The sequence below is a fragment of the Dermochelys coriacea genome, chromosome 17, assembly GCF_009764565.3.
Source record: "Dermochelys coriacea isolate rDerCor1 chromosome 17, rDerCor1.pri.v4, whole genome shotgun sequence".
Classification (NCBI taxonomy): Eukaryota; Metazoa; Chordata; order Testudines; family Dermochelyidae; genus Dermochelys; species Dermochelys coriacea.
The window spans coordinates 7901755-7917083 of NC_050084.1; the positions used below are offsets into that span (position 1 = coordinate 7901755).

The following is a 15329-nucleotide window of genomic DNA, read 5'->3' on the forward strand; positions in this document are numbered from 1 at the left end:
CATGAAGAATCCTGTCATTGGGATTATGGCCAATACTACTTGTACCCATGAGGTTCAGCAATCTCCTAAAACAGCATATAAGGAAACAGAGTTGAGACTTCCCCATTGCCTCAATACCCTCCCAAATCCCTCCCACCTGCCCCCCTGCATGCTGCCAATTTCTCCTAACATCATCCATGCTCATTCTATCACTAATGTAATTGCTTTCGAGACATTTGACTAGTGTTGTGGGCAGATATAATAATTAAATGTGCACACACACGAAAATCCTCAGTGCTCTGGTACCAAAAACCAAAGGAGTGCTCCGTTTCCTAGGAAGAGGAATTATACCCCTGCTGTGTTCTAATCAACCAACCATCATCAAGACAATCAAAATAATTTGCCTAAATTAGCCAATCAAGACACCCTGCAAATCAGAGAATGCAAAAAGCTACAAACAGAAATCATCATAGCTGATTATTATACTAATAATCGCATTAAAAACCTAATGAGATGAGGAAATTGGAAGCTTGCTGGAGCAACTCTCTATTACCTCAACATGCTGGGAACTAATTATATAGACTGTAATTAAAACAAAAACAACCCCAAGCCAAGCCCTGGGTAAGTTGATAGTTGGTCCAGTAACAAACTGAACAGAATAGGAGACAATAATGAAGACAGACATTTATGCAGCATCTCTCATACAAAGAGTCCAAACTCTGCAAACTTTTCAAACTGATCACAAGCTCTGCTGCCTCCTCTAGGTTGGACAGTGGCAGACTTTTAATAACTTAGCTCTACGCACAGCAGATCAGGACAGAGTGTGAATCTGATCATGTCTGATTTTAACTACAAAGGAATTCAGACAGGTGAAACTGACACTTATGTTAACAAGACTCAGTTCTTCAAAAAAAGGCTATGAGATTTTTAATGATCAGAGATAATCAGGACATTGGATTTCTGACTTATTCAAACAATGGCACAACAGTGGCTGAAATCACAGATGACACTTGCTACAGCAGAATGGGTTTTCACTGTAAGTCACCCATCCAAATACTGATCAAACTGGATTCTGCTTCGCTTGCAAAATCATAGCCCTGGGACAGTACGGCTGCACTCAATCAAATATAACCTTGCGAATAAAGCTGAGTCCATGTTCATGAGAGAGAGAGAGAAGGGCTTGTTTTCTCTAGCCTGGAAGAGGCTGCAATGGTGTCTTTGCCTGTTCAGCTTCCATTAGTTACACAGAGATAAGAGCGTGGGATAGCATTCACAGGACTCATTCAGAACCAGTGATGGGCAAACTCAAAAGGTTCCTAGGATCTGTTTAGATAAGAACTCAAATATTTTCCAAATACTAAGCAGGGCTGGGTTCCTTAGACCAGTGGTTCTCAACCAGGGGTCTGGGGCCCCCTAGGGGGCCACAAGCAGGCTTCAGGGGGTCCGCCAAGCATGTCCAGCATTACACTCACTAGAACCCAAGCCAGAAAGCCGAAGCCCTACCACACAGGACGGCAGCGTGGGGCACTGAACCCCACCACCTTGGGCTGAAGCCAAAGCCTGAGCAACTTAGCTTCGCAATGCTCCCTGTGGTGTGGGGCCAAGGGCAACTGCCTTGTTTACTATCCCCAAATACGGGCCCTGGCTTTTATATGCAGAAAAACAATTGTTGTGGCACAGCTGGACAATGGAGTTTTTACAGCACGTAGCAGGGGCCTCAGAAAGAAGAAAGGTTGAGAACTCCTACATTAGATCTCTTCACAATGCCCTATTCTCCTAGTATCTCTCTTCTATATGCTATTATATAGTCCACAGTGCTGTACTCAGCCCAAACTGCATAGCTCCCACCTTCTCATACACAATACTGTGTAGTGCATTTGAGAAAGTGCGGGGATTCCATACATTGGAAGAGGGGGGCTGCGTGCATCACTGTTAATTATCAAGAGATGAGATCATCAAGAGACTGGTCTTCAGAAGTCTTTTCATACAAACAGTAACTAGAGGGCAGGCACACATGCAACCACACAATAAGGGCTAAATGTCCTTTGACGATTAGCAAACCTCTCAACTCTCAGCACTATAACTAGAGTGCGACTGGTACCTTTCCCTGCCTTTCTCTGGCATTTTACCCAAGTCTTACCCTGCTTTCCTGCTTGTATCAAGCCCTGGGACTAAGTAAAAGTTGGCATTCAGCTGTCATTTTACCTTGGAATAGGGAAAAAAGAAAACAGTGACATGCCTGTAACTGTAATTACAATGTTTATTAACTGAAACCTAGATAAGAACGCATTCACCCATTCAGAGGTGCACAATATAAGGGTGAAGCACTGTCTGAAGGTGTCTCTCAATGCACACACCTTTCCATTCACTGCCCACACTCCTGCCCATTTAAGCTGATAACTCACAAACTGACTGAACTTTTACTAGTTGTACGTGCCAGGAACTAGTGGCCTTAGACAGATAATAAATATTGCTTTCTTCTGTAGCTGATTCTTTAGGGGTTGTTTGGTTTTATTTTAATAGAAGCTGCCCTTTGATTAAAGCTTTCGGGGGAAATTAAAATTCTACAGAAGCTACAGCTTTTAAACTATATTTAAATTCACTGGCTCTAGCAATAAATCAGTGAATTCTAGTACTTTTAAGAGAGAGCAGCGCGCGCACACACACACACACACACAGAGTACTTTGAAAGGATAGGATTTAGTCATACAAAATAATACTTGCATGTCTAGGAGCTGATTATGGGTCCAATCCAATTGCAGCTGAAGTCAGTGTAAATTTTGCCATTGACTTAATGGGAGTTGGACTGGGCCCTTACACACCAAACGCAAAGAGGCAGACCCTCCTCTGGCACTATGACAATTTACACCAGCTGAGGACTTGCCCTAGGATCTGGGTGTCTGTAGGTATGCACATTTAATAAAACCAAGCCCCTCATATAAAAGAGACATTGCTGAGGCAGTGTCCAATTCCCATAACTATCACAGTTGAGGAATGATCATTCGAATGATTTGTTAATCCAGAATAATGGATGAAAATGCCAAATCCAGTGCCCCTCTCTTAAACCGCATCCCAGCTCTCTGAGCTCTTGAAGGATTCTTCTGTTCTTCCCCAAATTTCTGATCCCCACCAGCAAGCTACAGAATTTATTCACAGCCTCTCATATTCCATCCCCCAAGTATCAATTTTATTCTCTAAGCTCCTGATTTTTCTTTCCAAAGCTTGGGGTTCTATGCTCAAACACCCCACACTTCTGCTACGATTCCAGTTTCCTGTCTAAAGTTACTGACTGACATACATCTGAATATATTCTGTCATCAGATAGGTTTCTGCCATCAATAAACTGGGGGAAGTAATTCAGTTTGCAGCATTTCCTAAAACATTTTGGAAAGCTTTTGCTTCTTTAGCCTGGAAGACAAACTCCCCTATTACTCTGTAGAGAAGAACCAACGATGCTAACTCAGGGATAAGGAAAATATTCCTAGTACTAGATATTTCTAAAGGAAAAAACAGAGGGTCTGTGAAGCATTTTGCTAGCATAGCCCACAAAGGCTCACCTCATTAAAATAAAGTTGGTAGCAGAAACTGAATGATCCAATTGGCAAAGCAGAAAATTTCTGAATAGTGTGAGTGCTGCAAGCAGATACCCAAGGGGAACTTATTAGCCACTGTTATTAAATTGGCATATATTAAAATGTATTTTTAAAAATAGCTACAATGAGACACTTTAGTGTGTGATTCATGGTGTATTAACATCTTACAATATTGATTGTACCTGGCCTTCATCTTAGCGTCTGACAACATACTAGCTCTGGATTATAATTCAGGCTCCTTTATTGTATGCGTGGTGTACATTCTATTCTCAATACACAGCTATAATTCCCAAGTGAAGCTACCTAAGATTATCGTGAAAATAACAGGAAGCTTGTTGATCAACTATTATTGCTGATATTGGAACGTATTTTCCCATATTGGGCTCTATGCATCTGACTGCATTTCTTGCACTCAGTACTCCCATTAATTTCAGGAGAGGTTGAGTGGATACACAAGAGGGAAAGAAAAGCTGGCTTGTGCCCTACATAGTCCTCTTGAGAGTAGGAATCAAACTAGCCGTTGCTGAAGTCAAAGCATGGGGGAAGGGAGAGCTGCCTAGTGGTTTCAGCAGCAGACTGGGTGCTGACAATCCAGCATTCTATAAATGGCTCTGTCATTGTGTGAACTTCGGCAAGTCATTTTACTGGTCCCTTTCTGGGTTTATCTGTAGAGCTGGTAAGGAGCTGGGAGACCCTTGAATAATATATATATAATATTTTTATGTTGTAAAAGAACATTAGAATAACTAAGGCCAACCTAGATTATATGGGTGTAAATTCAGCCAGGTGCATAAATTACTAAGTATAATAAGCATGAGAGTAGCCCCCTTGAAGTCAATAGAATTACTCACGTGCTTAAAGTTAGTCACATGCCTAAGTAAAGTTAGTCACGTGCCTAAGTATTGAGCACATGCCAACTACTCAGTCATGGGGTTGGATTTAAATAGCTCACTAAAGAGTCAAATCTTCTTCTCCTTACTCGTTCGTAATGACTAGAATCACTTTATTTCCATGAACTGCAAAGAGGAGTTGAAGGCAAAATTATCTTGATTTTTTTTTTCTTTTTTACTTACATGAAATCTTTGATCCACCTCATAGTTGACCTGTTTCCTGAAATCCTTACAAATGAAACAGAGAAAGACGGGGAGGGGGAGGAAGAGCAGAAGAAAGCTAGCAATTAGTACTAAAATCAAAAATAAATTAAGACAAGATTACAAGTGACTCAAAGATTTTTTTTTTTTGTAATTGTCAATTTTCTTAAGCGAATTCACTGAAGCAGTCTTAGTTTTAGAGAATGAAGGCAACAAAAGCAGAACTAAAACGCTAATAAATGCAATTTTTAATCTGAAAAATAGTAAGATTATAATTTCATTATGAACTACAAATAAAAAGCTTCTGGGCATCAGGAGAGATGTCAAAATACCTTTTGTGCTACAAGGAACGTCAGCCTTCGAATCCCATGATCTATCAGGACTGATTTCTGTAAAAGGGAAGGACAGCAAACAGGAGAACTGGTTTAACAGAAAAGAAACATAAGACTCAAATCTGGATGACATCTTCTAAGGACTGGTAATGGGTGAGAGAGCTTCCTGCCTCTAAACTGCAGACCCCCAATCCAGCCCAGATTGGTGGTGACTGAAAGTTCTTATCAGATGGTTGCTTAGCAGCATCTGTGAGCAAATGCAATAGTCTCAGTCCCTTCTGAGTGGAGAAGAATCCATATAACAACCACATTTGGCACCATCTGGGAAACTTCTTATCTATCTCAGCAGGGAATTAATTATTCAGGAAACACTGTAAGCAGCAGAGGGGTTACTTAGATCATAAACTCTTTGGGGGAAGGGACCATCTTTTTGTTCAGTGTTTGTACAGCACCTAGCACAGTGGGGTTCTGGTCCATGACTTGGGGTCCTAGACTTTTATGGTAATAAAAATAATCATAATAATATGGGGTTCAAGCAGTTTTCTTGGCCAAGGTTAAAACTGAGCTACCAAATCCAGAGGAATTAACCTACAACACAGGTCTCAGGAGATAGGGGAAACTCCTTTCTGCATTGGTCAGGAAAACCACATTACAACAATGTAAAGTGGCATGAGTATTCATGATTAAATACAGTGCCATGGGCTTGCATGGCATGTTCAGATATAAAAAGACATAGTAAGCTCTTTGAGACAGCCCAAAAGTGCTGGCTTTGTTTTGGGTTCGTACAGCACCTAGCACTATGGGTTCCTGGTCCGCGGCTGGGGCTCCAAGGTGCTATGATAAACAACAAACAACAACAACAACAGTAACCTGCCCTAAAGACTTGGGCTGCGACAGGTCCAGGCCTATGAACCCTTGCTCAGAAGAGTAGCCCTTACTCATGCAAATAATCAGTGGAGCGATTCACCTCAGGAAAGACTACTCGGGTTTGAAGGATGGGGCCTTAATTTAGATGGTATAAGATTCCATTGTGAGTGGGAAGAAGAGAATGACACACAAAATCATCCTGTTTGGATTCAGAGTAGCAGCCGTGTTAGTCTGTATTCGCAAAAAGAAAAGGTGTACTTGTGGCACCTTAGAGACTAATGAATTTATTTAAGCATAAGCTTTCATGAGCTACAGCTCACTTCATCGGATTGTTTAGGCTCCTGAGCTTGGGAATATTTTAACATATTCTAAAGTGTTCATATTTTATAATGTTGGCATAGGCACTGGTGGGGACAAACATATTATTAATTATTTGTATCGGGGTAGTATCTAGAGGTCATGGACCCATTGTGCTAGACAATGGACAAACAGCAGAGGAAGGCAGCCCACAGACTTCAGTTTCTGAGGAAACAAGGAGAATGAGGAAGCTTGGTGTATGGGAGGGCACTTCTTTTACTGGCTCCTGATTCAGGAAATCATTGAAGCACGTGCTTAAAGTCTGATAAGCATATGCTTAAACCCCATTGAAGTAAGTGCTGTCCTGAAAAGGGATGGTTTCCTGAATTGGGGCCATAGAGGGTTACATGGAAAAAGATACGACGACATAACAAGGAACAGAAGACAAAGGATTCAGTATGGCAGGAATAGAAAATAAAGGCTTTAAAAAAAAAAATAGACTGGCCCAAATCTATCCTTGGTGTAACTTTACTGAGCTGAATGGAGCCACACTTCGGATGAATGCTTCCCATGAAGTTTATCATGTCCACTGTCCCTTTTAAACAAAGTTTAGATCTCACTGTCATTTTTGTCCTGTTTCTACTTTCTTTCCCCACCCTCTTTTTCGAATTTAAAAACAAAAAAGGAGAGTGAAAAGGGAAAAAAGCCTCAGCATGGCTGAGAACAAACCCACCCCCTCTGGCTTGGACTGAAATGTTTTACTAAGGTTAAGCCCTTCGAAAATGAGCATCAGGGACTACATTCATGGCAAAGGAAGAAAATAACTTTAATAATGCCATGATTTACAAAGCAAAAATTGTTATTGCTTTTAAAATTCCACAAGTGGCAGACAATAACAGCATAGCAACAGGATTCTGATTACATTGTAATAATGTAGGTCTCACAGCAAGTCCACAGCTATTACCGAGCGATTAGGCATCAGCACCTGGAGAAACTCCATTTAAACTGACTGCCTCAATCTCCTCCACAAGTCATTTACAAGTATATGATCCTAATTTCTATTAAAAAAAACCACACACAACATGCTGGGACTGGAAGATTATTTGGACAATTTGAATCAACCTATATGATAGTTTAATGTGTGTGGCTTTTTTTTTTTTAATTTCTTTTCTTTTTTCCTTCCATAAAACGCTTGGAGCACCATCATGCAAATGAAAAACAAAACTAGTTTTGCTTTACTTTTTAAAAGAGACAGTTAAATTCTGAATTGGACTGGACAAGCACAGGGTGTCTTATAAGCTTCCAGTTCACTAGTCTTTCTGTATGGATAGGACAGTTGTATTGTGCACAGTAGAAGAGTGTTTGATCATACCTAATGGCTCTAACACTGCTATAACCTCAAAAATCACACACATATTATACGGCTCACAGGAAACACCTGACTTATTTTTGCAGCCCCTTTGCCATCTCCCAGTAGGGAGCAGGAGTTAGAGATTGCACTCCTCACAATCCCTCCCAGGGCCACTTCAGTGCCATCATGGATTTAGCAGGGTCTCCATGCATGATGGGATATTCACCTGGGAAGACAGGAGAGGGGTTTTCCAGGTCAGGCAAAGGGGAAGCTAAGGCCCATTCTAGAGAGAAAGGGCAGAATACAGAGATGCAGCTGCTAACTAACGTTAGCTCAGGAGTGATCACAAGTATAGAATCTAGTTCCTCGCTAAAAGTTAATGGAACCCCCTGCTCTCAGAAGGGAGAAGCCAAATTTACTGATCAGGTCCGCCTAGTGCCAAAGAAACAAAACAATGGAGATGTAGATATTATGCCAATAAAAGCTACAGATTTCGATGAGATTTAGAATGTCATGACACATGCACCATTTATTTGATGTCATGTCAGACATTTCTGTTACGCTGTCCTTTCCTATGTCAACCTGAACTGCGTCAAATAACAGTCATTGTATCTTGCTCCTTCAGACCCCAGATAAATATCAACACTTCACCTGACTCATTTAAAACTATAAGTTTCTTTTTAGTTTTTGTTGGGTAAATGCAAGATTCTTTAGCTGATGAATTAGGATACACCATAAAGGCAACACAAAGGGTGCTCTGTTATTCAGTTCCTTCCCCAGAGGCTCCAGGAAACTGTAGTTACATCCAATTAGAGAAATAATACTGTTTTAGATTAGATAAATTAAGGATTTAACTGTTCCATTTATGTATTTATTTTGCAAGATACCTGGGAAATGCAGACTTCTTCCCAAGGAAAAATGTCTCCCTAGTGGGTAACAATAATACTGGCGAGTAGGTTCACTCTAAACTGCTATTCACCTTGCTTTGTGTGAAGTCCCTGAACATGGCCGCCAACCCATCATCATCAATGTCACAGTCGGTCTTAATGGCAATGTTCAGTATGTGAATGGGCTCCTCTCGGGCACTCTGTAATTTAAAGAAAGCAAGCCTAATAAATAAACAACAACAACAAGAAGAGGAACATTACATTTATATAACCTCTCTATCTGAGGGGATCCCCAAGTACATATACACCACCAATAAAATGCAGCTAGCTCTGGAGAAGAGGCTGACATCTAACCGGCATGCTGAACCAAAGTACAGGAAGGGAAATTTTTAATCTAGAAAAACTATGGAAACCCCTGCCCTTACAAACAGTACTATGGGATATTTAAATTTCCACCCACAGCTGGCTGGAGCTTCATTCTGAAGTTCTCCTCAAGGCTCATGCACATTAAACTGCTTTGGCAGATAACACTGTTTCAAATGGATTTTGGGTGCACAAGGAATGCAGAATCAGGTCCTTTGTATGTATGTAGCATTACTACAGTGTCTTGGTAGGACATATGGAGAATTTTAGCACCAAGGAAGGCCATAAAATTAAAAAGGGGAGCAAAGTTCACTGCATGGAAACTAAGCAGCATGTCTTCATGGCTACAGTGCAATAGGACGTTATGGTAGCTCAGCTAAAACACAGCCATGAAAAGTAACATGCTTAATATTCAAGAACTTGCAATTAAACTCTCACAAACTGGATATTGCTCAACAGAAAACTATACTTGGTTAGATGTGGACGGCGGGAGGTGTGGGGGGAGGACAGAGCATGCAAGGAAGAAGTTACGACGGAGATAAATCCTTGTCCCATATTATCTACCCCACACACAGACATCAGGAACAATGGATTGATTTGAAACCAACCCTTGTAATAGTGTGCTCCATATCAGAGCTTCCAGTCCGCTACGGGTGTTGTGGAGCAGCTGCCTGTCCCTCTAAGGAGAGCGCCTCTTGCATCACTAACCATTACCAACCAGCTGTTTCCTCTGAATCCTCTCTCTACTCCAGTTTGAAAACCCGGGGATTCCTCTCACCTTTCCTCCCCAGAGTCCGCGCAGGAAGCGGAACAGAGGGAAGAGAACAGGATATGAAGAACTAAATGCCACAGTGGTGTCCTGAATGGGGGTGAAGCAGAATACTAATGAAGGTCAGACTACAAGAAAGGGTTCAAATACTCTGACCTAACTTCCTATACCCGTAGAAGGCCAGGTTCCACTGCCATGGAGCCAAATTCTCTGTCACACCACTGTAAATCCAGAGTCACTCCACTGACTTTAATGAAGTGATTTTGGATTTACTCTGACATAACCAAGAAAAAAAAATCTGGCCCCATGTTAGAATGGACAAAGGAAAAGCCCAATGATTCAAGTAGTTTTGAATCCCCTACAGCAGAAAAACAAACTAGATACTACTCCTACTCCCACCAACATAACAATAAAACATCCACTGAAGTAGGCAAAACAGGTTTGGTCCAGAGTGTGCAATCACCATGGAAAAACGCACTTTCTATCCCTGTAACATGCAAGGAACCTGGAAAGAAGGAAATACTGTACCTTATCCTCATCATACAAGGAAGTGTGGCCAGCTTCAGGAAAGGTTGGACTTTGGGGAGGTGAGTCACAGAAGCAACCCATCACTTCATCAAAGATTCTGAAACACATCCAAGAAACGCTAGTCACAAATAAACTACTCAGAACCCACCGGCATCAAAAGCACACTCAGTCACCCTACCAATACCATTTTCATGGGGCGGAGAAAAAGTCATTCCTCCCCGCTGCAGACTTCAGAGCTGACTAAATGGAAACACTGTCCAGAGAGCTAAAAATCAGGTGGTGGACTTCGTTTAAACTTCAACGAAAGCAAGCAAGCAAGCTAGCTATATTTTTTAATATATAAGCTGCTAGTGTCTATATCATCGTTCTTGAGGTAACAGAGGAAAGCCTGAGATGAGAGCCCTGACAGCCCAATGTAATTGCCCCTCTCCCTCGGGTAATGCGTCAGTATACATCAAGAGATAGATACTGAATTCATTTAATCAAAAGATGTATCATCTCTCGTGCGGTTATTCTACTGTTCTGTTTCATTTCTCCTGACATTTCACTCATCACGTCACAGGTGGCTTCTTCTGCTCTTGGCTCAGAACCTGGGCTTTTTCTTTGTTTGTTTCATTCTACATGGGGGCCAAAACATCCTGACTGCACAGATGAAATGGTGGTGCAACACCCCATGAGAGGAGACTGATTCTTCCACCTCCGTCATGGGGAGCATGCAGATGTAAGATTTCTGATGGGTGTTGGGGTGATGGTTGTGGAAAATTAATAGGCTCTGCTTGTGGGGGCTTTCCAATCTTTTGCATAAGTCCAGAAGGTTTAAGACCAGACATATGCACGTGCACAAAGACATACACCCAATGTTGGGAAGAAGGGTTCAATTCCAATAAGCATTTAAAAGTTCAGATGCTTATGGGAACCTTGACTCTGCAAAAATGCAAAATTCTGGTCGGAGGCAATTGGTTCTTATAGTATTTTGGAACTTTCAGTTATTCCAGTCAGATAACTAGGGGTGGGGACCCCAAACACTTTTTGGTAATTTTGGAACTTCTATTAAAGCTTCAAGTGACAGACAGACTATAACCGATCCCATTTGACCACACCCAAAACTATCCTGGCAAATGCGCACACAGAGAAATCAGTACCCATATCCTTACCTGACAAACTCTTCAAAAGTCCGGAAGGAGACCATTCCGCCCATCCGCTGGCACGGTGGGGTGAATGAGTTGTCCAGCAGCACATCACTCACACTTGCTACATGGACCATCCCATAATGATTGAGGTTGGAGGAAAAGGACATTCTAAATGGCAATTCAAGCAGAGCTTTATTAGTGGATTGGATGAGGGGAGGGAACAAGGTAAGGTTTTTTAATTTATTTTGTAATTGTTTGAAATGCTGAAATTTATACAGTACAGTATAACTAGACTGCGGTCAAATTAACCCTTTCACTACTGGGGTAGTAAACCTGTTCTACTACCTTTACCCAGTCACAAGTTCACCAAAATCACTGGAACAAGGACATGCACGTGGTACCATTAGTAACACAATTGTGTTCTACCTGGACACACTTGGAACAAAGCAGCAGCCAAGGGTTAAGAAATATCATTATTCCTTTAAAAAATATTTCTTAAGAGAAAAAGAATTGAGCTTACAAGTGAATTATGACTATGTAATGCCAAAGGCATTTTTCTCCTGTACCTATGCTATGCGTTACAGATGAAGCGTTCACAGATAAACATAAGAATAATTCTTGGTTATGGCATTTGAAAGGTTTAGTAAATCTTTACAAACATCAAAAACATGTATTGAAATATATTTGTTCTATCTTTTTCTTTTTCTTTTTTTTTTTTTTTAAAAAACAGAGCACCTTTAAATTAGACACTTGCTATACTCTTGGCTTCAGTAATCGGACTCCCAACCCCACCCCCTTTTCCAAATCTTTTCAGTAAGCTTACAAGCACTTCCATCCCACCTTACGCTATCTCAAGCTCCCACAGAAGGTATAGTGACTTCTCTAGAATGCGGTATTGGGACTCAGGGTCTCACACATGCTCACGCTTGCTTTCATATGCTAAACACAGTCTTATTTCAGTGCCTTCCACTTAATTCAATCAATGATTAATCTGGTCCTCTTTCTAATTTGACCAATTCCTCAGGAACAAAACCTCTTTGCATTAAGTTCAACACAACTTCCACCCTGTCACTTTGATTGGTTTTGACTGCCTGAAAGCAGGAATTGCTGAATAATTCAAATAACTGGCTATGGAATGCACCCATTTTAAGGCAAGGGGACAATGAAAAGGTAGGAAGAGCCAAGACAAACAGAAGTTGTCCTGATCAGACACTGTGATTGATATAATAAGCACCACTATGTGCTCTGCAAGTGATGAGATGCACCCCGGTGATCATAAAGAAGGGCCAATTTCTTATATTAATAAGGAACAGACTTGAATAGGAACAGACTTGAATGAAATAAGAGGAAAAAACTAAATAACAGACTTCCATTTAGCGAAAGAACGGCTAATCTTAACTGAACTATCAACATTATTATCCGCCAAGGGTCTGATCCTGTACATAAGGGCTTGTCTACATGCTGTAGTGTGGACTAATGGAGGGGGTGTAAATTTTAGTTCGCACTAACTGGCCTGTGTGGACCCGGATGGCATGCACAAGAACTTTCCTAGTGTGCATTAATGTAGCCCTGTTTTAAACAGTACTACAAAACTTTTAGTGCATACCAGAAGGATCCACATGGGCCAGTTAGTGTTCAACATGGTAGTGCATTTGAAAATTTACACTCCACTGGTGCCTGCTAAAGCACTGTGTAGACCAGTGGTGGGTAACCTGCAGCCCCTGGGCCGCATGTGGCCCATCAGGGTAATCTGACTGCAGGCCGCGAGATACTTTGCTGATGTTGACCGTCCATAGGCACAGCCCCCGGCAGTTTGCCATACCCAGCCAGTGGGAGCTGCGGGAAGCGGTGGGCCACAGGGACGTGCTAGCTTCCTGCAGCTCCCATAGGCCAGGAACGGCGCACCGCAGCCACTGGGAGCTGTGGGAGGCCGTGCCTACGGATGGTCAATGTCAGCAAAACGTCTCGTGGCCCGCAATCAGATTACCCTGATGGGCCGCAGGTTGCCCACCACTGGTGTAGACCAACCCACGGAGTCAGGATCACATTTCCCATAGAATTCAATGGGAACAAATTGGGCCCCAAAAGCCTATCCCCATGGTAGTAAATACAGCTATCAAAAGGTATTTAATCTTTTGTTAGGACTTGTGAACTCAAAGAGAGGGCTGGTAGAAAAAGCTACTCACGCTATGAATGAAGTGAGTCCTGTGAAAACTAGCTATGTATCCTCCCACTATCAACTGGGATCTGTTTTTCCTGTTCTGTAATGAATTCCCAGTAAATCTTTTTATACAAACTTTTCACTTATTCATGATGGTCTGCTGCAGAATAATCAGAATTCATTCAGGGATCAAGTTCCAAAGCCACTCTGTCTTCTACCCCACTACATTATATGGTATGGATTATACATTGGCTCTAAAGAGATACCTTACTGCTGGGTATCAACTGGTCACATTCATGACAAGGAAAGTGTTTAATATCGCTCTCTTTCATTCACCCAAATGTTCAGGAAGGTATTTGCTCAAGTAAGTGTCTGATTTTATACTTGTGCCACTTCAGGGGCCCTGAATCAGCAAATCACTTAAGCACATGCCTACTTTAAGCATGCGAATAGTCTACTGAAGTCAAGCGCATGCTTAATTGCTTTGCTGGATCAGGCCTCAACTGTACAGCAGGAAAAAATAAAGGACCCAAGAGAGCAACATGCAGAACTCCTATTGGCCACACAGGAGCAGGAGCAGGACCAAAATGCCAAATGACAGATTCCCAATGCCGCTTAATACACAATTTTAGGAGTGTTTTCCTTTTTTTAAAATGCCCAGAATTTAACAAAAACATCCTGGAAGAAAATGTTCTAAGTGCAATGATAAAATGTTTCAAGTACCAAAAATCTGAACAGCTTGCTTTACCTTTGAAACAACTCTAGGATTTTGCAACTAATCTCAGATCAGGAATCAGAAAGCTTTCAAACTTGTATACCGTTTTTCCTAGACATGTTTGTAAGCTGTAATAAATTGTAAGCATTTGAGTTTTGAAATAGTATAGATTTTCAGGCCACCTGTCTTCACGTACATTTCTTACCACTAACATGAGAATGTGGAAAAAAAAGTATCAAATATTTTTGATTATTATTCAAAACCACAAGCATTTTTGGATTGAGAAATGGGGGAAAAATGAAGTATCCAAAATAAAACAAAAACATGCTGTCAGCTGATTAAGGTGTACTTTCATCGACTGGGTGAGAGGCGATGGATGTGCTATGGTGCATCAGCAAATTCTAAGCCAAAGACCAGAGCAGCACTGAATACTCTTCATCTTACACATCAGGCCTTTGCTCTCCTAGAATTAGATGTTTATTTCACTGTGATACCCTATCAGAGAGTCAGTGGCTATGTTCCAAGGAGGAGGAGTTTGGAGGGGAAGTTTTCTGCTGGGATACTCGTTTTATATGTTACAGCTGGTAAGCTGAGCCCATTAGCAAATTTAGTTTTCTAGCTTGCCACATGCAAAGCTATCTTTTAAAAGTTTTTTAAAAAGCTGAAAACATGTTTAGAACAACAAAAAAGGGAGAGTATGGATAGGGAATATAGTTATGATTCAGAGGGTCCCAAGTAAGGGGTAAGGATTCCAAAAAAAAATACCAAAATGTTAAATATTAGGCTACTTCTTTTCTAGTCTACCTTTCTTTTCAAACCTTAAAAGAGGACGAGTACCATACCTGTTTAGCGTGGGGATGTTCCCTCTGTAATCAAACAACCACAGTTAGTTACAGATTGGTTAGTGAGAACACTAATAAAAGAACTGTCATTCGAGCCAGTACCTAGACCAGCAACCACACATTTATATTCACTGAACCAGAATTTGTTGCACAACCAAGAAAGAGCCAATGGGATTCTGTCTCAAAAAGAAGGGACTTACTACTTGACCTAGCTTGCAGGGGCTGCTGTTAGGATGAGTGCACCAGAATGTATTTATCCACTTCAAGAAGCAAATAGCAACATATCATAGAGAACCAGAGTATATTTGCAAGGTACCTTGCATTTCTATAGCGTAGTTCATCAGATCGTCTCATGGCACATTGCAAACATAAAGTAAGCCTCACAAGCCACAACGCAAGCACCCCCATTTGACAGATGAGTAAA

General features: G+C 41.3%; 1 protein-coding gene across 3 annotated transcripts in view; it reads right to left on the reverse strand.

Annotated features, from left to right (window-relative positions):
* Nucleotides 1-15329, reverse strand: part of ACACA (acetyl-CoA carboxylase alpha) — a 186415-nt gene that overhangs the window by 95347 nt on the left and 75739 nt on the right. For all 3 annotated transcript variants that reach the window (XM_038375923.2, XM_043499553.1, XM_038375920.2), the window contains 6 exons: nucleotides 14906-14929; nucleotides 11212-11355; nucleotides 10058-10154; nucleotides 8490-8597; nucleotides 4996-5052; nucleotides 4646-4690 (listed from right to left, as the gene is read on the reverse strand). In XM_038375923.2, the coding sequence (XP_038231851.1) occupies nucleotides 4646-4690; nucleotides 4996-5052; nucleotides 8490-8597; nucleotides 10058-10154; nucleotides 11212-11355; nucleotides 14906-14929 (475 nt within the window). The remainder of the gene's footprint in view (nucleotides 1-4645; nucleotides 4691-4995; nucleotides 5053-8489; nucleotides 8598-10057; nucleotides 10155-11211; nucleotides 11356-14905; nucleotides 14930-15329) is intronic.